We start from the raw sequence: 22,568 nt of genomic DNA, 5'->3' as shown, positions 1-22,568 counted from the left end.
TTTCATCCCCTTCACGCTCTGCATTTATCTGGCCCTCATCTCCTCCTGTTCATCCCCTGGCTCACTCCACTGCCACAGCGACCCCAGGACCCTCTGCTTACGATGCCTCCATGCCTCTTTGCACAGTAGGGGCACCCGAGGGGCTCAGCAGTTTAGCGCCACTTTTGGCCCAGGGTGTGATCCTGGAGACCCGGGATCGAGTCCCACGTCGGGCTCCTGCATGGAGCCTGCTTCTCCCTCTGCCTGTCTCTGCCTCTCTGTGTGTCTCTTATAAATAAATAAAATCTTTAAAAAAAAAAAAAAAAGCGTTGAATGAGTGATGAATGCATGCTAGTCACAACTCTAATTGCTTTAGCCACTTGTTTCGCCCATGACCCCCAGGTGAGTGTCCACTCCCTGAAGACTGGGGATCCTACCCGTTTTGTTCACTGTTCGGTCGCCTAAGCTTTGCAAAGGGCTATCACAGTGACAAGTGCAAAGCTATATTAAGGCAAAGTGGGGGCAAGTCAAGGACTTGAGGAGCTATGGGACTACTCACAGGTAAAACTGCACCCACACAAGGACTAAAAAGGGGTGAGAACCAAGAGGCCAGAGAAAGCTAAGAGCCCGGGAAGAGATGATCTCGCGAGGTGTTGGGCAGCCAAGATGGCTTCCGGCACTTGCCGACACACCTAATATGGCGACCGGGGGGGGGGGGCGTTCCTGGAGGAAATCACGCGAGAGTTACATGAAGACTAGAGTCCGAGAATTGAGCCGGGGGTGTGGAGCCGCCAAGATGGAGCCGGCAGCCGGCGTCCCCGGCTCGCTGATCATGAACAACAAGCAGCCCCAGCCGCCGCCACCGCCGCCCCCCGCAGCCGCGCAGCCTCCCCCTGGGGCCCCGCGGGCCGGCGGGGGCCTCTTGCCCGGGGGCAAAGCCCGGGAGTTCAACCGCAACCAGCGCAAAGACTCGGAGGTCAGGCGCTTGGGGGGCCGGTGTAGCGCCCGCGGGCGGGGGGGGCGGCTTTCGGGCTGGTCGTGGGCTCCCGTGGGCTTCCCGTGGGTTCCGTGGTATCCCGTGGGCTCCCCGTGGGCTCCCGTGGGCTTCCCGGAGCCCGGGCGGGCGGCACTTCACAGCGAAAGGAGCGGGGCGCGACGCCGGCGCCCCCGGCCGGGCCCGGAGCCGGCGCTCCTCCGCGGCCTCCCCGGCCCCGCCTCCGGGACGCCGCCCCCTCCCCCCCCCCCCCCCCGAACGGCCGGCGGAGGAGCGGGCTCGGCGCCCCGGGACTCCCGGCCTCCCCGCGGAGACCTCAGGAAGGGAGCGCCGAGGCCCCGGGCTGTGACCCGGGGCCGCCCCCGCCGGAGGTCGCTCGGAGGGGACCCCCGCTAGTGCCCGCGCCGCGGCCTGGCCTCACAGCCGGGAAATCCGGTCCTCGCAGGCTTTGGTGTCCTGGTGGCAGTGCATGCCCCTGGGAAAACGTGTCAAAATTTGGCAAGTCCAAAATAGAGGTACTCTGAGCTTGAAGTGAATTATTTGAAAAAGCAGTGAAACTGGTTTCTTAGGAGCTTTTGCATGGTGAAGTGATGGAGGATTATGAAAGGCGTGGGAGTGAACCCGCCTTCATCAGGAGAGGACTTAGAGCTTAAGAATAGTTTTAGATTTTCCTGAGTAGCCTTCAGTGATCAAGGCAATGATCATGACCCTCTGATGCATGTAAATTTCTCTTTTCTACCGTTTAATTTCCATATAGACTCATCGCAGGGAAGGCAGCCAGTGAACACATTTAAGCTGAGAGACCTAATCAGTTATTTTATTGGAGATGCCAGAGCTGCACTCCGCTCTTTGGGGCATAGCTGGAATCCACAGGCTGGGAGCTTGAGCTGTGCCTGGAGGACAGTGAGGCGGTCTTGGGGAGAGCCCACTGTGTGCTACATAATTTTGATTAGTCCTTAAATCCTTCAAGATAGGGGTGCCTGGGTGACTCAGTAGGTTAAGTGTCCACCTTCAGCTCAGGTCATGATCCCTGGATGCTGGGATCGGGCCCTGGGTTAGGCCCCCTGCTCAGTGGGGAGTGTGCTCCCTCTCCTTGCCACCTATTCATGGGCTCTCTTAAATAAATAAATAAAAATACTTAAAAAAAAAAAACACAAAACCTTCAAGATGGATTTTTATCATCCCCTTTCCATAAATGAAGGAACTGAAGCTCAGTAACTAGAGAAAGTATGCATTGTTGCCTTTGGCCGAGTAAAGTTCTTTGTTTTTCCTTCTCTGTGGGTTTGCTATATTGTTTTGTGAGTGCTCTTTGTCTTACAAAGTAGCTTGTAATTAGGCCTGAGGACTTTACCTATTCCCTCTTCCCAGCACAAGGTTTTCAAGATGGTGTGGTCTCCGTGATCACCTGTCCCCAGCAACGAACAGATTCTCTTTGTCACTTTCTCTCCTGTCTGTTGGAGGGACACCATTCTGTTAGGCTGCTGCCTTCTCTGCCCGTCAGTTCTCACGGAAATTTGAGAGAAGGGCAGGAAAGCGGACTGTCAATACTCATTTTGCCCTGAACTGTTGATGGCTTTTACTACTAGCCAGAAAGAAGTGAGGCTTCCAGAATCTTAGCACCATGTGAAATGGGTCATTCACTGCACAGAATACATAGAGGCTTTGTGTTCATTTATCTAACAAGAATTTATTTGACTATAAACTCTTCATTTATATTCACTTATTCAAGCCAGGTAGCGTGCTGGGCATTGTGAAGTCATAGGTGAGCAGAGTGGACAAGTTCTCTCTCTCAAGGAACTTGGAGTCTCATGGAGAGGCATACATGAAATAAACACACATGCTGGTATATAATTATAAGTTGAGGGACGCCTGGGTGGCTCAGCGGTTGAGCATCTGCCTTTGGCTCAGGTCCTCATCCTGGAGTCCCAGGATCATATCCCACATCGGGCTCCCTGCATGGAGCCTGTTTCTCCCTCTGCCTGTGTCTCTGCCTCTCTCTCTCTCTCTCTGTCTCTCATGAATAAATAAATAAAATCTTAAATATACATATATATATAAATTGTGCTACTAAGGAAAAGTGGAAGGTGCTCTTGCAAGGGCTTAATAGGAAGACCTGAGCTAGCCCTGGAGATAAATGTGTTAATACCTAAGAAAAGTGGAGGCAGTGGTGTCTTATAACACAACAGTGTCTCAGTGCATATGTATTTCCTCCTTTGGAAAACACGACGGTTTCTTGCATTACTCTTTGTCCTTTTCTCAACAGGGCTATTCTGAGTCGCCAGATCTCGAGTTTGAATATGCTGACACAGACAAGTGGGCTGCAGAGCTCTCAGGTAAAACACAGACCTCCATATTATTTGGGGGTGTTTTTTTCTGTATTGGTCTTCAATAAAATTGAGAGTGAATGTCACAAGTGCTTTACAATATAAAAAGGTAAAAAGGTATTCTCTAGGTTATGGCCTATGACTTTTTAGTAGAGATTAATTCCTCTAGATGTCAAAATTAAAGCAATGAACAGCTTTAAAAAAAAGAAAAAAGTGAATGTCATTTTGGAGTTCATTTTTTCCCCTGGTTAGCTAATTATGATTTATATATACATACATACATACCTATATATATTTATAATTAACATGTTTACATATATATATACACACACATATATATGTAAACATGTTAATTATGGGATTCAGGCTTTGTGTATCTTATAACTTTGGCTTTTCCATTACTTTGGTGAAGCACTTCTTCTGTGTGGTCAGCTCGTTTGGCTGTGGCCTGGTCGCAGACAGTGATGCTCCTTGGCCATGCACTCTGTGCCCAGCAGTGGTCTTTCCTAGAGCAGTAGGTCACTCATGAGGCATGCCAACAAGTGTGCTGCATCTGTGCACATCTGTTACTGCCACTGCTACTCACATGTAATGTGAAGCTAGCCTGAGCTGCTTCTCTGGCCTCCATAGTACAGGTCCTATTTAGGAAGTCAGGGCCACCTGAGAGACACTTGTCCATGGTGGCAGTCAGCCTTGTCATGGCATGGTGGGATTGATATGCACAGGACTGGAAAGGCCTGGATTTATGTGGCATTCTGATTATCGGCTGCTAGCGGGAATCAGCACTTTTTTGCATCGTGCACATCAGAGCACTCACACCCCCTTAGTCATTGGATAGTCTGGGAGTCACTGTGATTCAGGGAGACTGGGGCCTAGAAGCAGATGCCTTATATTCTTTGCTACCTATGAGAACTGCTATGGAAGGTGGACGTGGAGCTAATGAGATTTTGTTCTTAATAGAGCTTTACAGCTACACGGAAGGGCCAGAATTCCTGATGAATCGAAAATGCTTTGAGGAGGACTTCCGGATCCATGGTGAGCCGGTTCCCTGCACTTGTTGGTTCCTCTGTCCCTGCGTGGTGAGAGCTGCAGAGTTTCTCTTAGTCATCTGAGCAACTTGAGTCATTCTGGACTGGCCTAAGAGACCTGCTGAACCATGATTGTTCAATGATTGGCCCCTGTGAGCTTTAGTGGGGGATTGCTGGTACTCTGGTGGTAGCTTTTCAGAGTGTGAATATGGGGAGCGGAGGAAGCTTTATGTGATAAAGATAACATAAAAAATATCAGTGTTTCAGTCTGGAAATCTGTAGAGCAGCAGCATGACCTTCCACCTTATGTAGAGAGTAACTTCTTTTACTGAGTTTTCTGGTCTTGTGGCAGTCTTGAATTTGGTGAGTTAGCATTGTGTTCATTCCATTGTGAGGACTTTTCTGGGCTCAAGTATAACTGGTCTCTTGCCCTGCAGTAACAGATAAGAAATGGACCGAGCTGGATACTAACCAGCACCGTACCCATGCCATGAGGCTCCTGGATGGCTTGGAAGTCACTGCCAGGGAGAAAAGACTCAAGGTGGCTCGAGCAATTCTCTACGTTGCCCAAGGTACTGAGTGGGCCCCCGGTACCCTGACACTGCCTTCACTGACGTTGCCTAGTCAGATCTGGGGAAGGACTCCATGAGCCCTGTGTCTGCAGGCACCTTTGGAGAGTGTAGCTCGGAGGCAGAGGTGCAGTCCTGGATGCGCTACAACATCTTTCTGCTCCTGGAGGTGGGCACGTTCAATGCTTTGGTGGAACTTCTGAACATGGAAATAGAGTGAGTCCGTCTGAGGAGCTGGAGTAGGGAAGGGGAGGCAGGGGTCGAGGGGACAGAGCTGGCAGGACTCAGTGGTCAGAGCTGGCAGGACTCAGGTCTCAGAGGAGGGTGACTGGGCCTAGTAAGGCAGAGGGCGTGGTCCAGGCTCTGTTCTGAGCAGTCAGGTTGAGCTGTGGCCTCTTGTGCAGTCAAAGCACATATATAGTTTTATTCCTCCACTGGGTGGCCCTTGTCAGGGGAACTCCTCCTCTTCCTTCCTGGGGGAAGACTTGACTCCCAAATCTCTCCTGCAGCAATAGTGCCGCCTGCAGCAGTGCAGTGAGGAAGCCGGCCATCTCCTTGGCTGACAGCACAGACCTGAGGTGAGGCAGGCAGCAAGCCTGGGTTCCCTGAGAATGAGATCAGAGCGGGCAGCAGGAGGGTGTTTTTGGGTGCCCTCGCTGTGGGTGTGCTCCTTCTGCGCATGCTGATCTTCCTGTGTCCTGAGTCAGCCCTGCAGAGGGTTTTCCCTCGGTGGGCCTCTGGGCTGTATCCCTCACAGGAAACCTAGGGTGAAGCTACTTACTAGAGCCACAATGAGATATGGCCTCCTGCCCACACTTTTGCTGAGAACTTGGTGGTGTGGTACTTTGTGATTGGTGAAACGCATGATGTGGCTACTTGGGCTCCACCTTCTGGTACGCAGCTCGACCCCCATCTACTTGATGATATTTTGTGGCTGCACAGGAAGTAGCAACTGCTGAACAATGAGATCACCTTCGCATTTTTGTGAGGCTTAGCATCTTTGTCTCTGAGTTTGGGAGTTTTCAGACCTGGTGTTGGTGGTCTTCCCCACTATGGTCGGGTCCCTGGGCACCGCCCGCTGGCTCCCTATTTCTGCTCCATCACAGTAGCTTTGACCCCGTGCTGCTTTGTCTGATCCGGCACCTACTTGCACAGTTAGCTCCCACCTCTGAGTTTTTCTTGCTCCAGGAAGCTTAGGACCAGAAATGTTTTGAGCCATTCTTGTTCATGTTAATCCATTCAGCAACCCATCGATGAAGCACCTGCTTTGATATGCACTTAGCTCGATGCTGCTGAAATATCAAGCAGAGTAAGATCTGGTCAGGATCTTAGCAGCAGAGGCCAGGAAAGGGCACACACACACCAAGAGGTGCTCTGTGGGACTCTTGGTTTTCTCTGCGTCACAGCCCTCCGCCCCTAGCTAGCCTTTGTGCAAGCACTTTCCTCATGTCAGCTAGACTGTGGGGAAGCTGGGACACTCCCTTGCTTCCCCATTCTGCACCATTATGAGCTGGCTCTTGTTCCCAGGGTCCTGCTCAACATCATGTACCTGATTGTGGAGACCGTTCACCAGGAGTGTGAGGGCGATAAGGCTGAGTGGAGGACCATGCGACAGACCTTCAGGGCTGAGCTGGGTAGGCCCCTAGAGATCCTGGGGTGCTGAGGCCCTGCCTGGAAGCAGAGGCTTCTGGCCTTTGGGAGGGTCCTGTTCCTGCTGGTGGTCCTGATCCCTTAGTGTTCCCTCTAGGTTCCCCCCTGTACAACAATGAACCATTTGCCATCATGCTGTTTGGGATGGTGACCAAATTTTGCAGCGGCCATGCCCCTCACTTCCCCATGAAGAAAGTTCTCTTGCTGCTCTGGAAGACAGTGTTGGTGAGCATTTCCTTGAAGGGGAACTCAGCTGCTAGGGATCGGGGCAGGAGGGAGACTTTTCATTGTATATCTTTTTAAATGTTGAATTATGTGAAAAACTATATGTGTATTAATATATAACTAACTGCTTTGGTACTTTTGTCTCACTATGGTCAAAGAGGACTTGGCCCTTGGGTCAGAATAGATTGTGGGCTCCCTGACTCCTGGAAGCTGCTTCCATAAAGTGATTGGAGGCAGAATTAGAGCTGGTGTAATCGGGTCCCCTCAGTCAGAGGTCACTTGAAGGAAGCAAGAGCGAGCCTTGTGCTAGTGCCATCTTCCTCAGGGTGTGGTATGGAGCCCATTTCTGGCTGGGGAAGGACTGGCCAGCACCCTTGGCTTCGGGCCATTGTCAGCCGCCAAGCCCAGCGCCCTTCCCACCTGGAGGAGTGATTTCAGCAGAGAGCAGTGTTGCAATTGGGACCCCCTCCTCCCTCTGAGGCTCTCCTTCCTCCTTCCAGAGCAGACAAACTCTGCAGAGCCAGGCTCAGTGAGTTAAGGGCCTCTTAATCTTTAGAGTGATGTGCACCTTTTGTTTTGGTCACACATCCCTTTGGTTCCTCACAAAGCCTCACTGAAGCCAGAGGCAAAAGCTGAATTCCACTGGGGTTTTGGCTTCTAGGGGCATGATGAGAGGAAGCTTTTTTTTTTCTCCCTTTTTTTGGTAGTATCTAACTGTATCCCCAATTTGATTTTGAAAGACCGGCATGTACAGTTTTTGAAGTATGTGAGTCTCATGGACTTTTCTACGAACCTGATGGGGTAGGCTTTGCAGTCTGCCTTTTTGACATGAAGAGTATATCTACATATGGAGCTAAGCATGTCCACTAGCTCAGTTAGCCTCCATGTCTCCTTCCCTTGGTCCGTTTTCTCTGCTTCCACCTTGGCATTGCTGAATTCTCGTGTGAGTTCCTTATTCAGAGATTGGTGTGGGTCGTGGTATCACATGTGCTTTTGAGCCTAACACAGGGCCCAGGGACCCAGTCATGGATGCATTCAGCCCAGCCCTGCCCCTTGTCCATGATGCAGTGCACACTGGGTGGCTTTGAGGAGCTGCAGAGCATGAAGGCTGAGAAGCGGACCATCCTGGGCCTCCCTCCGTTGCCTGAGGACAGCATCAAGGTGATCCGTAACATGAGGGCTGCCTCTCCGCCGGCATCTGCCTCAGACTTGATTGAGCAGCAGCAAAAGCGGGGCCGTCGGGAGCACAAGGTGAGGGTAATCGATGTCCCCTGTGACTCCTGAGGGTCTCAAGGTGCATGACATGTAGCAGCATGATCCCTGTGTGAAAAGGGCTGTTGGAAATCATCTCTGACTAGCTAGTCCAAATGAAGGCCTCTGGGCCAGGGATTCTATGTCTCTAGCCCAGGGCCCAGTTTATTGTAGGTACTCACACATGGCTTTTTTTTGAGGCTCTGGGGCAAGAAGGCCTTTGTTGTTTTGGCTCAGCTTTGGCTTCCTCTCAGGCTTTTCCACTGCCCTTGGCTCTGCCTACTACCTTCTGTGATAGAGCCTCTCTAGCCTCCTTGCCCTTAATGGTTGCTTGGTTTGTCCCTCTGTTTTCAGGCGCTGATAAAACAGGACAACTTGGACGCCTTCAACGAGCGGGATCCCTACAAGGCTGATGACTCTCGAGAAGAGGAAGAGGAGAATGATGATGACAACAGTCTGGAGGGGGAGACGTTCCCCCTTGAACGGGATGAAGTGATGCCTCCCCCACTGCAGCACCCACAGACTGACAGGCTCACCTGCCCAAAGGGGCTTCCATGGGCTCCCAAGGTCAGGTGAGGCCCAGACATCTGGCACACTCCTGGCTTCTGAAGCCAGAGATCTCCCACTCCCAGGCCTGGCATCTGGCCTGAGTCACCATGGGAAGTCCTCTGTAGGGCCAGGCCGACCTTGGCTCTGGGATGAAGCTGTCTTATACAGTACCACATGTTGGCCCAGAGGTCTCGGGGCACTGGCCTTGCACAGAGAGACCCGTGTATGGCTCTTGAGTTGGTAATATGAGTTAGCACTTGGTTAGCCATACTAATGAAGGGAGAATAGGGAAAAATGAAAACCAGGACATTTAACTGAATTCATCTCCTCTCACCCTGGGATTGTATGTGGTTTTTAACAGATTAAAAAAGAGTTTTAGGATCATAGGATCCAGTGAGGGCATGCATGTTTGAAATATGTGTGCATGAATCAGTGGGTGGGAAGGTACCTGGATAAGTAAATGGAGGTGGTATCTGTTTGAAAAGGCACCAGCTTAAGAAATAGATGGACGTGCAAAAGAATACAGAAGTCAGTTTCTTGATCTGAAACCCCAGTTTTCAGTGATCTGTGATGGCAATACAAAACTAGTCATCAGAAAACTGCAAGATTTGCATGCCAATTGTTTAAGACAGGGACCCAGGACACATATGAAAATATCAGTAGCTGAGAGGTCTAATTGTAATAACTTTAAATATTTGAGAAATTATTTTGACAAACTTGTTAGCTGAATAAAGTGTGCTTTTCAGTTTGATGTAGCACCTTAATTTTACAGATAAACTAATTACCTGTAACATATTTTCAGGTTATTGATCCAACAATGTTATAAAGGACATTAAAAAAGTCTAAGGATTTTAGTTCTTTCTTCCTTTCCTCCTTTCCTTCCTTCTTTCTTTCTTTTTTCCTAAAAAGAAAAACAATGGTGGGAGATCTTTTCTTCTGGCTTCACCATTTTTGGGCATTCTGTGTTTTATTGACCATGACACCTTGAAATAACATTTAATAAAAACCTGGTTCTTTCTCTTTGGCAGAGAGAAAGACATTGAGATGTTCCTCGAGTCCAGCCGTAGCAAGTTTATAGGTTACACTTTAGGCAGGTGAGTGTGATCTGAGTTCCTTTTGGAGAAAGGTACTGGGAGTTCACTCTCCTGGCCTTTGGTGTTTGGGGATCGAGGTGAATTCATGTCTGGGCTTAAAACAGGGCTTTCTTTATTCACCAGTGACACCAACACAGTGGTGGGGCTGCCCAGGCCAATCCATGAGAGCATCAAGACTCTGAAACAGGTAGGTGGCATTGAATGAGCTTTTGACCTATTTGGTCCCGAGTGAGTAAAGTGAGAGCAGCCCTTTGGGAGAAACCTTTTAAGACTATTGTCTGCCTGAAGGAACCTAGGGCGGAGGCATGGGTGGACCATGGTGATACCCTTTAAAACAGTTCTTTATAAGTTTTACTTATTTTTTTTTTAATTTTTTATTTATTTATGATAGTCACAGAGAGAGAGAGAGAGGCAGAGACACAGGCGGAGGGAGAAGCAGGCTCCATGCACCGGGAGCCCGATGTGGGATTCGATCCCGGGTCTCCAGGATCGCGCCCTGGGCCAAAGGCAGGCGCCAAACCGCTGTGCCACCCAGGGATCCCAGTTTTACTTATTTAAGCTGACTTTTTGTTGGAAACTTAACTGGGAGTTTATTAAAGATAGTACTTGGTAATTAGAGTTTTAAGGGGCCTGATAAATAGCCTTCCCTTTTCCTAGCCCGAGCTCTAAGGCAATTGAAATAGAGGAGTAGATAGATGGAGATTGAAACACCAGCTTTCTTGCTGATAGAGCGACTGGAGAATGAGGCAAAAGGGCACAGCAGCGACATGCACCCTAATGCTTTACTTCCAGAGTTGGTGGACTCACCTACCCACGGCCAGGCGGTATTGGAACCCTGCTAAGCCTGATCGAGGAGCAGAAGAGAACATAGGCTTTTCTTTTTTCTAAAGAGAAATTCAAAGAAGGAAGTTGGGCTCAGAAAATCCTGTTCCTTCCCTGATACTTGCCAGTCGGCGAAGGGAGAGGAGTGAGTGTATGGAAAGGGGCAGGGGAGATCAGGAGTTTTTTTACACACACGTATCCCGCCACATGGGAGGAAACATCAAGAGTGGGGAAGAGGTATCTCCCCTAACAACATGTCAAGAGTGTAAATGTTGATGATATGTTTGTGAAATACGTTTTTGAGATTTGTACAAATGGGCTAAGCAGGCCCTGTGCCATTAGGCTATTTGAGGACTTGGTTCTGAGTCATTGACTCTCCTTTTAGTGGTTTTCTCGTATCTCTATAGTTATCTGGAAGTCCCTTCTTTCCTTTGTTTTTTCCTAATCTATTGTGTGCTTTTTAGACTGGGTTTAAGAAATATGTGTCCACTTAGAAAAATATTTCAGGATTTGAGTTAGGGATTTTTGTGGTGACTTTAGCTCTCTTTGAGAAGATTGTGTTTGAAGAAAACCGCATGGGGTCTTTGCCAGGGTGTGCGGCTTTGGCCAGCGAATGAGGGGTGTTTCCCCACTCTCTCTCCAGCACAAGTACACATCGATTGCAGAGGTCCAGGCGCAGATGGAGGAGGAGTATCTTCGCTCTCCTCTCTCAGGGGTGAGTCTGAGGCCTTCTCCAGTCGCCACCCACCCCCCTGCTGTTCCCAGGCACTGGGCTGGGCCCAGACCACAGAGCTGCCCCAGGCCCTGCCCTCGAAGCTCCCAGTCTTGCTCCCATTGCAAGGGTGGCGGGTGATTAGTATGAGGGTCAAGAGCACAGACTCTGAGCCCATCACCTGCCTCTGACTCCCAGCTCCCTGACTTGGTAGGTGGCCACTTAGGCAAGTTACTGGATCTCGCAGTGCTTTAGTTTCCTCACCTGTGGAATGGGAATAATAATAGCCTTCTTCACAGAGTTGTAGTAAGGATTAACTGAGTTATTACAGGTAAAGTGCCTCACAGGTCGTATTATTCAATGTTTGCTGTCGTTATCAACACCTTTATTTATATCACTACTTAAAGATTCTCCTCTAGCCGCCTAGCAGGCTGGCTCAGGAGACCCATCAGGACTGGGGTTTTGTATTTGTGCCTAATTGTGTTAAAAGGGAGAAGAGGAAGTTGAGCAAGTACCTGCAGAAACCCTCTACCAAGGCTTGCTTCCCAGCCTGCCTCAGTACATGGTGAGTGCCCCTGCTCCTGGGGCCTTGCCACCTCTTCAGGAGTGCTCTGGGTCTGGGACCCCTTTAGTGGCCATGGGTAGGTACTGCTGCGGGATCGCCCTCCTCACTACACTGGCCTTGAGAGCACCTTCTGCCAGTGTCCTTTAGCCCCTCCCACCGCCCATCTGAGCTCCTCTGGAAGGACTGCCTCTAAGGGCTTAGGGCTGCTTCTGCTTCTCGGCAGATCGCACTGCTGAAGATCCTGCTGGCTGCAGCCCCCACGTCAAAGGCCAAAACAGACTCAATCAACATCTTAGCCGATGTCCTGCCTGAGGAGATGCCGTGAGTAGCTGAGTAGCATACCGGTGAATGGAGCAGGACAGAGGCTGCAGGGTAGAGGGGAAAGGCAAGGTTTTCCTCTCAGGTCCCACTCTTTGTTAGGTTGATTTCTCTCTTTGACTCACTTTCTCTGTGGGTTAAGTTTAGGGTATTCCTGGCTCAGAAGAAAGAAACTGTATCGGATTAAATACTTAATTTTACTGGTTGGGGAAGTGGCTTTGTGTGGTAGGCCCGGATTCTGGTGTAGACTCTGCCATTGAGTGAACTGGGGAAAAGTCATTTCCTCCTCTGTAAAATGAATCAGGCTGTGTTTGACATTTCCCAAACCCTCCCTCGAAAGCTGTGTGATCATCCAGGACTACTGGACATTTTACCGGCCAACAGCTGAACTTGAGCTGGGTGTGGATTCTTTTCTATTCGCTGTTGATTTGGCATGCAGGATATTTGTGGATATCTCAGGGTGATAGTGAAATCCTTAGGGATTCTTTTTCCCTGGGGCACTGACCTCATCGCTTTGATGTGAGAGTTCAAACCGAGATCATTTTCTGCTTTGAGAAGGACCTGGGCCTTGATCTGACTTTCTGCTTGCCTGCCTGCCAGTACCACCCAGCTCTGAGCCCAGCTCCCTGGGGGCTGGAGCCCCTTGAGTCTGGCCATGATAGCCAGGTGAGGGAGGAGGCAGGGATTGGTTAATACCAAAGGGAGCGTCCTAGAACACCAGGCCATCATGATGGTCCTTGGAAGAAGGGTTCCAGAGTCAAATACTAAATTTCACAGAGATTTACAGTGCAAGGCCCTGAATTAAGAAACAGTTTAACTTAGTGCTTCTTCAGTATATCTGACTCCAAAGCCCTTTTTTCTCCCCAGTATGAAAAGCCTCAATGTACTAGTATTCCACAGGATACACTTGGAGGGACCCAAGTTCATACAGTAGCAAAAGCTTACGAAGAACTTGGAAAGGAGTTCATTTTGCGAGGAAATCAGAGAAGTAGGCTAAGAATGTGTTTGGGGCCTCACGAGAATTGTGCTGAGCTGGATTGCTTGTGAGGCAGGTAGGAGGAGCCCAGGGCCTGATATCTGAGATGCCCACGGGGCGTGGGTGGTGAGGTGGGGGCCTTTGCCCAGGGAAGGCTCAGGAATGCCGTCTCTCCCACGAGCACCCAGAAGGGCTGTGCTGTACCTGCTGGTGGCTCACCCTGGGAATTGTGTTTCCAGCACCACAGTGTTGCAGAGCATGAAGCTGGGGGTGGACGTGAACCGCCACAAAGAGGTCATTGTTAAGGCCATTTCTGCTGTCCTGCTGTTGCTGCTCAAGCATTTTAAGTTGAACCACGTCTACCAGGTACCTGCAGGGCCTTCCTTCCTGTTTCCTGGGCCAGGGCCTCAGGCAGCACTACTCCTCCAATCCTGAAAAACTCAGGCCTTGACCTTCAAACCTCTTTGAACTCTGCATGAATGTTTTAAGACACAGTCTTCCAACCAAGGCCTTTTATCATTGGAGGAAAGAGGGCGAGGTCCTAAAGGGCATACTTACTTTTTTCTGTTGGTTTCAGTTTGAATACATGGCCCAGCACCTGGTGTTTGCCAACTGCATCCCTCTGATCCTAAAGTTCTTCAATCAAAACATCATGTCCTACATCACCGCCAAGAACAGGTGATACAGGAGAAGGAGCAGGGAGGGGTGGGTGTGGCCAGGTGGCAGGGCTCCTTGCCGCTCAGCCCCTGCAAGCCAGCACTCTGCCGGGCCTCAGCACAGGGACCACAGGGACCGACCCCTGCTGTGGAGAGTGCCACTGTGTCAAGTCTGAGTCTAGCCACTCCAGTGACAGGTGGCACAGTCCGCCTGCGTGGGAGGGTTCTCACCCTGGGTTCCAGTACTGTCCTCAACTGTTTGGTGTTTCTTTGAGGAGACTGGCTGGGCCTCCTGCTGTCTGAGGAGCTCTGCCATGTGCACCGTGAGCCCTTGTCTGCCCCACTCCCCCACCTGCTGCCGGCTGTAGCTGATGGCACAGCACAGGGTGAGGGCGGTTGGCCAGGTGCTGTCTCCAGTAGGGGCTTGGCATGCATTAACTGCCTTGAGAAATCTTCCCCATCTCTGCAGATTTGCTGCTGTAGGAAAGTGGGGCCTCTGGACCTTACAAGATGGCCATCTGGTCTTTGGCCATAGAGAGGCCCTATAAGTTCTCTGGTAGCAGGGATTTTTTTTTTTTTTTTTTAAGATTTTATTCATTTATTCATGAGAGACACAGAGAGAGAGAGAGAGAGAGGGGCAGAGACACAGGCTGAGGGAGAAGCAGGCTCCATGCAGGGAGCCCGACGTGGGACTCGATCCCGGGTCTCTAGGATCATGCCCTGGGCTGAAGGTGGCATTAAACCGCTGAGCCACCTGGGCTGCCCTGGTAGCAGGGATTTGATCCTCCTATTTGATCCTCCAGCTTGGAAAATGAGGGGAGTGCAGGCAGGGCAAAGTCCTGCTTCCACTGCCACCAAGTGAGGGAGGAAGGCCAGGAGCCAGCCCTATTGCAGTTGCTTCACCAGCCCCTAGCCTTTGCTCACGGTGGGCACTCGCCTTCTCTTGCTCTCTGCAGCATTTCTGTCCTGGATTACCCTCACTGCGTGGTGCATGAGCTACCAGAGCTGACCGCTGAGAGTCTGGTGAGTGGCTCTGTGCTTCCCCAGCCATTCCTTGACTTGAGGGGTGATGGTAGAGGGCCTGCCTCCCCTGACACAGGGATAGAGGTGTTCACAGATGAGGTCATTGTTGAGCACTGGCTTTTAAAGCACCAAAATTGCATAGAAGGGCTGGAGGGAGGGACCTTACATAGTGGAAGGATTTGGATATAAGGAGTAATTGGTCAGGAGCATGGTCTTCAGGGGCCACTGACCCAGAGTTCACTTGGTTGAGTGGTGCCTCTCACACAGTCGTGTCTCTGTGGGGCACAGCTCTGAGGGAGCCTGGGTACAAGTGCCCCAGGTATGGGGGCTGAGGGTATAGTCCCCAAAATCATGCTCCATGTTTCCTACAGAAAAATTCTAGGGAGGTCCCCTACCCCTGCTAAGCTCTGGGACAGATGTCCTCCTGGCTTGAGGAGAGGGTTGCCAGTACACTTCCAGGGAGGTGTGAGGGCCTTGGACAGTGCTGAGCATCCTGCAGCTATGAGGGTTACAATTGTTCCTGGACTCTCCCTGTAGGAGGCAGGTGACAATAACCAGTTTTGCTGGAGGAACCTCTTTTCTTGTATCAATCTGCTTCGGATCTTGAACAAGCTGACAAAATGGAAGCATTCGAGGACCATGGTGAGCCAGTGCTTGGGACAGAACTTGGGACTCGAGGCAGAGGGCTACACCCCATGCTGTCCCCTCCCAGGGCGTCCCCATGCGGCCTTGCTGCTGCCCTGACACCCTTCTTGCTGCACTCGCTGGTAGCCACATCCTTGGCATTTTAACGGCTCATCCCTGGTGCCTTGCTGAGTTGAACTGGAAGCTAGAAGCTTAGTTGTGCCTTAAAGCAATGAACTCTTAGAGAAGGGATTTTTCTGTGTCCTCTTAGTCTCCAGTGGTAACACAACCAGGCTTCTGGGAGCCTCCAGTAACCCTGAAGCTGAGGATGCCTTTGGGGTGGGGAGGTCCGTGAATTCTCGGAGATTCTACATCTTGGTGCATAGGAATGTTGGAGGTGAGAGAGCTCACGGCTTTTCTTCCATCATGATTTCATGATGACCATGATGTTAGCAGTGGGGGTCCATGTCCTCCCAGGGGAAACTGTGATGGTAGGGTCCCCTGCCTGCAACCCCAGAAGGTAAGCGGTAAGGTGGTGGTGCAGGTGTTGATCCATGACCTCAACCCGATCCTCTCGTGGCCCTTCCCAGATGCTGGTGGTGTTCAAGTCGGCCCCTATCCTGAAGCGGGCCCTGAAGGTGAAGCAGGCCATGATGCAGCTCTACGTGCTGAAGCTGCTTAAGGTTCAGACCAAGTACCTGGGAAGGCAGTGGCGGAAGAGCAACATGAAGACCATGTCTGCCATCTACCAGAAGGTGCGGCATCGGCTGAACGATGACTGGGCGTACGGCAACGGTAAGGCTGTGGCGTGAAGCTGAGGGCGGGGAGGCTTTTCCCTCTGACAAACCTGCAGAGTCCAGTTCCTGCTTCTCTAGCATCAGGATAGGAGCTCCAGGAAGGACCTTGAGAAGCTGCCTGGGATTGGTGCATGTGACCCTCCCCCGTTCCTCTGTCCCCCTGACATAGTTCCTTTTCCAGAAACTGCCACGAGATCCTTTCCTGGCTTTCCTCTCCCCACTGCCACTGCCTTGGTTCTAACCACTGAAATTCTCACAGACCTCAAACAACCTCCTGGCCCTGCTCTTCTCCTCTGTCAGTGCCTCAAACTGTGTCTGAGTGATCTTTTTAAAAAGCAGATCCTGTGATGCTAACTCCCAGAGTAGAATCTTTCATGAGCTTCTGGTTTCTCATAGAATTTGAGCCACACTCTTAACGCAAAGCATATAAGGCTCGCCAGCCTCCCTTCCCTCCTCCGTAATCTGATCCAGCTTCTCTTCACCCAGCTAGAGCCCAGCCTCTGTCACCCCAAGGGATCTTGGCCCAGTAGCCACGTTGTCCCCACTTTTCTTGCTCCTGGCAGGAGCCTCCCTCGTACCTGCACTGCTCACTGTCTGCACGGGTTCTTCCCCTCTGGTAGGCTGCTTCGGCCTCAGGCAGAGCAGACTCCCCCGGGCTTTCCTGAGCGTGTTGCCACACCCGTGGCGATGCCTCACCCACCACCCCATGGCCGAGTGACCACATCTGTACCCCAGTGCTCTGTGAATTTGTGAGGAGACAGAGTGGTCCCCGGTTCCTGGTCAGGGAAGAGAGAAGAGAAGGAGCCAGTGAGGGGATCCGCAGCTTCCTGCCATCCATCCCAGAGAGCCGGGGAGAGCGTGACTTTCAGAGAAGCCAGTGTTCCTTTGGCTCTCCCTGGCCGGGTCCTCCAAACTGCAGTTGGGCCTTTTTCTCTGTAGATCTGGCCTCTCTCTTTTTACCTGATTTCCCTTTGTATCTAAGTAAAAAGTCCTGTCAGTCTTCCTGAGGATGGGGATTGGAGGTCTCCCGGTTGACAGCATTACAAGCCAGGGTCAGCCTGTTCCCAACTTCAGGGAAACCAGGGGGAGCTACCATGAGGACTTGGCTCCTAAATATGTCTTCCTGCTTTGTCCCAGATCTTGATGCCCGGCCTTGGGACTTCCAAGCAGAGGAATGTGCCCTCCGTGCCAATATTGAACGCTTCAACGCCCGGCGGTATGACCGGGCCCATAGCAACCCGGACTTCCTACCTGTGGACAACTGCCTGCAGAGTGTCCTGGGCCAGCGGGTGGACCTCCCCGAGGACTTCCAGATGAACTATGACCTCTGGTTAGAAAGGGAGGTCTTCTCCAAGCCCATTTCCTGGGAGGAGCTGCTGCAGTGAGGCTCCTGGGCCAGGGTACTGAGAAGGAAAGAAGGGGTGACCTGGAGGTGGCCCAGAGGCTGTCCTGGTTCATTGCTGCAGTGCTCCCACATCCCCCCAGGTGGCAGCACAGCCCCACCATGCCCTGCCCTTGGTCCAGCTGGGCTTGTGAGGGAGGCCCCTCTTTGATTGCCAGCATCCTGCCCAGAGAGTCATCTGCTCTCTGCTTGGGATCCTCTTTTCCTCCACTCCTTCCCACTTTCTCTTGGACACGGTTGGTTGCAGCTCATTTCTTTCAGCCCAAGGCTTGGAAAAGCTGGGTTGGGCTGGGAAGCCATTGCATCTGAATTGCAGGGGTCATGCGGACTCTTCCCGAGACGCAAATCCTTGGCGTGTCAGCTTGCCAAGGAGGAAGGCCAGGGCCAGAAAGTCAGAATCTTGGTTTTGCTTTGAGGGGTTTCTCATGTCATTCCAGCCTCCTGCTAAGTTTCATCCAGAAGCAATTACAGAGGCTCCTACAGATGTTTCAGTGCTTTGATTTTGGACAGGTTTAGGGGTTAGGAAGAGAAGCTTCCCTTAACCAGGGGTGCCATTTTTCCTCTTGGTTTGCAAGGGTCTGTAAATACCTATATATAAATTTCTGTGTATTCTCTTATGTCATGTTGGGGTTTTTAATGTGTTTGTGTATTCTGTTTACATTAAAAGGAAGCAAAACCAATCCCCATTGCCGTGTCTGCAGGAAACATGGCCCCTGAATATCTCCTCAGGTCTAGAAAGTGGGTTTTCTTGCCAGCATTGATAGGTCACCCACTTGTTCCCCATCAGGCTGCATGCCTTTCCCACCTGAGGGGGAGAAGCAAGGGGAGTTGGCGCTTATCCAGAGTCTTTTCCCCCCTACATCAATCTGGAATAGCTCCAGCCCAGCTCCAGGGCTCCTCTACCCCTGGGTGTGATGTAATTGCAGTAGAAGCCCCAGGCATCTCTGGATTGCACTCCCGAGTTGGCCTCCACCAGCCTAATTTCAGTGCTAGGGAGGGAGGGGTGGTTGGCTGCTCTGGGCCCTCGTGAGAGTAGGTGGTTGGGACTGAGAGGACCTCTGTGCCCAGGGCTTAAGGAAGCAGCCCCTCAGGAGTCAGCTTCACAGGGGGGAGGAGTGTGTTGGGGGGGCCCAGGAGTCCACATCGCTGGGAAAGAGGCAAGGAAAGTCTCTGTGGTAGGTGTCCATTTGGGGCCTCCTGGAGCCTGCCCCTGGCCTTCTGATCCCTGGACACATCTTCCGCCTCGTTCCATCTTGAGGTTCTGTATGATAGGACTGTTCTCTTTCAAGAATTACTTGAAGGTCCCTTATCTTAACCTGTAGGCTATGTGTACGGAGTCTTAAGTATCTGAAGGGTCTTGACGTACAAAGGAAATGTATTCTGGGGACAGGCTCCCTTTTGTTTGTTCAGTGCCTTCCTGGCCTGGGTTTTGGCTGAGCCTCAGTGCAGGCCCCAAGCTTGGCTTCTGGGACACGCTTGCATGGTTTGCAGCAGCAGGGGCGAGGCCAGCACTGTACCTTTTCTGCAAGTCACACAGCCTCTGAGGTGGGGCATCTCTATGACTGACTTTTTGTCTCACGGTAACTTGCACCAGACGAGGGAACTTGACACAATTTGTGTGTGTGTGATGGATTTTCTACTGTTCCCTGCCAGGACCCATGGGAAGTACATATCTCGAGATTGTAGTTTGGGTAGGATAGATTTTCACATTCATACTCGCACCAGGCCATCTCACTCACTGCACCAGCCTCACGGAGGTTTTGCTTCCTTCCCCTCTTTTGATTTCTCCAGTCTCTCCTGAAGCTTCCCTTTAACCAGAGGTGTGCCATTCTTTCCTCTTGGTTTGCAAAGGTCTGTAAATTCCTATATATCTAATTTATGTATAAATTTGTGCAAAAAAGAACACAGAATCTGACCCATGAAGCCTGAGTGGGCTGGTGTATCCCCACATCTCTAGGCCCAGGGGCTGGCCCAGAAGAGGAAGAGCCTTATCCCAGCCACAGGGCATGCTAGTGGTAGATTGGCCATTCCAATCCAGCACTTGTACAGAAATGTCTTTTGGAGCAAGTGGTCACCCCATGTCTGTGGTTTTACTTCTTATCTAGGTCCTGAGATGGGCAGGGTACATGAAGCCTTTTGTAAACAATTGAGTTACATAAAATGGTGACTATTGCTAACCAGGCTCAAGGTCCGGGCTCCTTTAATCCACTAAGGATGGCTTACCTTGTGGCTCTATCACCTGAGGGAACTGACCTTTGTTAACCAAAAGAGTTACCACTTAACTAGATGCCAGATAGGTACCAGGTCCCATACTGATGTTTCTTGAAAGCTAGTTTTCCACACAGGAGCCAGCAAATGTTTAGTGCTTACTATGTGCCAGCCACTACTCTGAGCACTATATATGTTATATATATATATATATGTAATATATATTATGTAGATACAAAACACTGCTGCAAGTGTGTACGTCCCATGGCCCCCAACCTTTCTCTAAGGAATCATTTTGATTCTCCAGCACTTAACACCACTGCATTCAGTCAGCACTTTGTATTTGCTAAGCATGGTCCTTGGCAAGAAGGTTCTTGGCAAGTGTCAGCTAGGCCTTAGCCTGACTTCTAACATGCCCCAAATGTGCCCTCATCAGGGTAGTTCAGGGGCGGTCGCTGCTACCTTCCTTTTCAGCCTGTGCCTGGGCATCTGTCTCTCCTGGGTCCCAGAGGACTCTTGTGTGTGGCGGCCCCTCCATTCCCATTGGGCTTCTCTCCCAGAAAGCTAGCTTCCTGTCTATCCTCTAATGCACTGACAGCGCAGGGCAGCAGTAGCTGTGCCATTCGTTTGTCAACTTGGCAGGGTCAGCCTCAGGCTGCAGGCTCTTGCATTTATTCACTGAAGGACCTTGCGCTCATCAAGCTCTCTGCTTTAGTTGGCTTATCTGTAAAAATCAGATTAATGATAAACAGCAAAGTGTTCAGGAGGGCTGAATAAAATAATGGATAATAGACCCACGTACCTGGCTGAGGAGGGACAGCGTGGCCCATAAATGATAGCTACTCATAGTCCTGCCAAGGGCCCTTCCAACTCTAGCCTGCACTGGATTTGCTTCTACTTCCTGAATCCTCTGGAAAAGACACCCTCCTTCAAGGGCCAGAACAATGTCTTAGGCCTCCTCCTATCCCTCATCCTGAGCTCAGCGCTCTAAATACAGAAGGCTCTCAAAAGTCAGCCACTCACCTAGCCACCCTGCTGTCACACCTTGAAGACCTCTTCTGGGCCAGGCTGTGTTCAGGTGCCCTGGGCATCCAGGTGAACAGAGCACCACACTCTCACTATGCTTGGTGAGCTGTCAGTTGGTGGACAGATTGGCTACGAGAGCAAGTGAAAGCATTAACGTGGGTACAGAGACATGTCTGCAGGGCCCCCTGGGCTCCACTGGCCCCATCAGTGCCCTGGAAAAGAGACTGGGTGTGGGAGCCTGCCGTGGGTGAGGGGCAAGGGTGGGGGCTCCAGCATCAGGAAACTCGGGCTCTGGGAGCAGGCGCTTTGTGTTCCTTGCTCCTGGGGAAGATGGTAGGATGAGCCTGGGGCAGAGGCTGGGGCAGGAGTGAGGTGTGTGCTCCCTCTGCCTGATACAGGGAATGCGTTTCCTAGTGTTTCCTGGCGAGCCTGTGTTCCTGTTGGGGGGGCTGCAGAAGGTCTGTACTTCAGGGCTGTAATTCAGGTTGATATGTAAATGCTTGGGGGGAGGTGGGGAAGGAAGATTGAGCGGCTCTAATGAGAAGCATTTCCTCATGCCTGGACTAAGACCGGACTGAAGGGCCCACTTGCTAGGGCTCTCTGCTCTGGGGCTGGGGACCGTGCCCCTGCCAGGATCAAGATTTAGGGCTTCTCTGGGTGGGCTTCACTGGCGCAGAGAGGGGCCTTAGCAAAGAGACATTGAGACTAGCAACTCTCTTAAATGTGGGATTCCAAATTTAATTCACCTCTGGGGTGAGGCGCGGGGGCAGGGGCATCTGAAAGACTCAGGGGCTGTGTCGGGTGGGACGCCTAAGGCGTGGAGGAGGAGGGGAGGATGGCTAATGGGAAGCAGGTGGAAGGGCTGCCTGTGTCCCAGCCAGGGGACAGGCCCTCTATGATGGCCCAGTCAGTGGGAGAAGCCATCGGCTCACAGATAATCCCAGGGAACAGGCTCTGGGATGCCCATTCATATTCATTATGTGTGAAGTGGGCGGTTGTAAAGTTAGCTTTCTCTTCATTTAGCTGTCACTGGACAGAAAAATATGAGCTGTGGGCAGATGCCCCTGGATGGGAGCCAGTAGCTGGTCTCTGGCCTCCCCGTGCCCTCCCCCGCCAGGGCCTCCCTCCCGCCTGGTTCGCTCCCAACCTCCGCCTGCCTCTTCTCTGCTGCGTGGCTCTCTGCTTTGCCTTTACTGTCTGCCCTAGTCTGTCTCTTCCCCCACCTCTCCCTTTGCTTTCACAGGTCTTTCCTCTGTGCACCCCCGCCCCTCCGCCTGCAGTGTGAGAGAGGGAACTGTGTTTTACTTGACTGTTCTATCCCTGCCACCCAGCACAATGCCTGGCACAGAGTGGGCACCCAATAAATATTTGTAGAACAAACTATAGTCTTTCTGCATGTGACTTTATGACACAGGAGTCCAAAATCTGGCTGGCCACTCCTTGGGTGAAGAAACTTCTAGTGCAGTGGTCTTAGCCCTAAGTTAGAAATTTGGGTCTGACTCCCAGTTCATTATTAACCTGCTGTGTGAAGGGGATTGTGTTCTTTTGGAGATACTGGGGCTGCCTCTTCCTACTGCTCAGACTCTTCCTGATGGACACAGGGGCTCATACCTGGACCTCTCAGATCCTGCATGAATACAGAAAAGAGAAATCACCAGAAGCCGGGCCCTCGAATGAACGAAAGGAAGACACAGGTTTCTTCTGAGGGGTGCCCGAGCCTAGACACACTGGGACTGTCTTACGGAAAGCTGATCTGATGGGGCCTTACTCCCTCTT

General features: G+C 51.3%; 1 protein-coding gene across 1 annotated transcript; it reads left to right on the top strand.

Annotated features, from left to right (window-relative positions):
• Nucleotides 1–757: 757 nt before the first annotated feature.
• Nucleotides 758–22,172, top strand: STRIP1 (striatin interacting protein 1). The gene is made up of 21 exons (XM_041749762.1): nt 758–955; nt 3,237–3,306; nt 4,258–4,332; nt 4,763–4,897; nt 4,990–5,110; nt 5,404–5,472; nt 6,422–6,528; nt 6,642–6,769; nt 7,838–8,020; nt 8,375–8,592; nt 9,598–9,663; nt 9,787–9,850; nt 11,129–11,200; nt 11,688–11,762; nt 11,986–12,083; nt 13,296–13,422; nt 13,634–13,734; nt 14,669–14,735; nt 15,273–15,377; nt 15,950–16,154; nt 17,294–22,172. Exons 1-21 carry the CDS (start codon nt 776–778, stop codon nt 17,539–17,541), a joined length of 2,514 nt encoding a protein of 837 aa, XP_041605696.1. The 5' UTR covers nt 758–775; the 3' UTR covers nt 17,542–22,172.
• Nucleotides 22,173–22,568: the final 396 nt, after the last annotated feature.

This window comes from Vulpes lagopus, chromosome 3, assembly GCF_018345385.1.
Source record: "Vulpes lagopus strain Blue_001 chromosome 3, ASM1834538v1, whole genome shotgun sequence".
In the NCBI taxonomy this organism is placed as follows: domain Eukaryota; kingdom Metazoa; phylum Chordata; class Mammalia; order Carnivora; family Canidae; genus Vulpes; species Vulpes lagopus.
The sequence above is the reverse complement of the archived record's forward strand: the minus strand, read 5'-3'. Positions and strand labels throughout refer to the sequence as shown.

What these genes read in the sequence shown, in the direction of transcription:
- STRIP1 (XM_041749762.1), top strand. Translation starts at nt 776, where the DNA reads ATGGAGCCGGCAGCCGGCGTCCCCGGCTCGCTGATCATGAACAACAAG. An exon ending in ATAGGTTACACTTTAGGCAG is followed by an intron (nt 9,664 to 9,786) that starts GTGAGTGTGATC and finishes TTTATTCACCAG; the next exon opens with TGACACCAACACAGTGGTGG. An exon ending in GTCCTGCCTGAGGAGATGCC is followed by an intron (nt 12,084 to 13,295) that starts GTGAGTAGCTGA and finishes TTGTGTTTCCAG; the next exon opens with CACCACAGTGTTGCAGAGCA.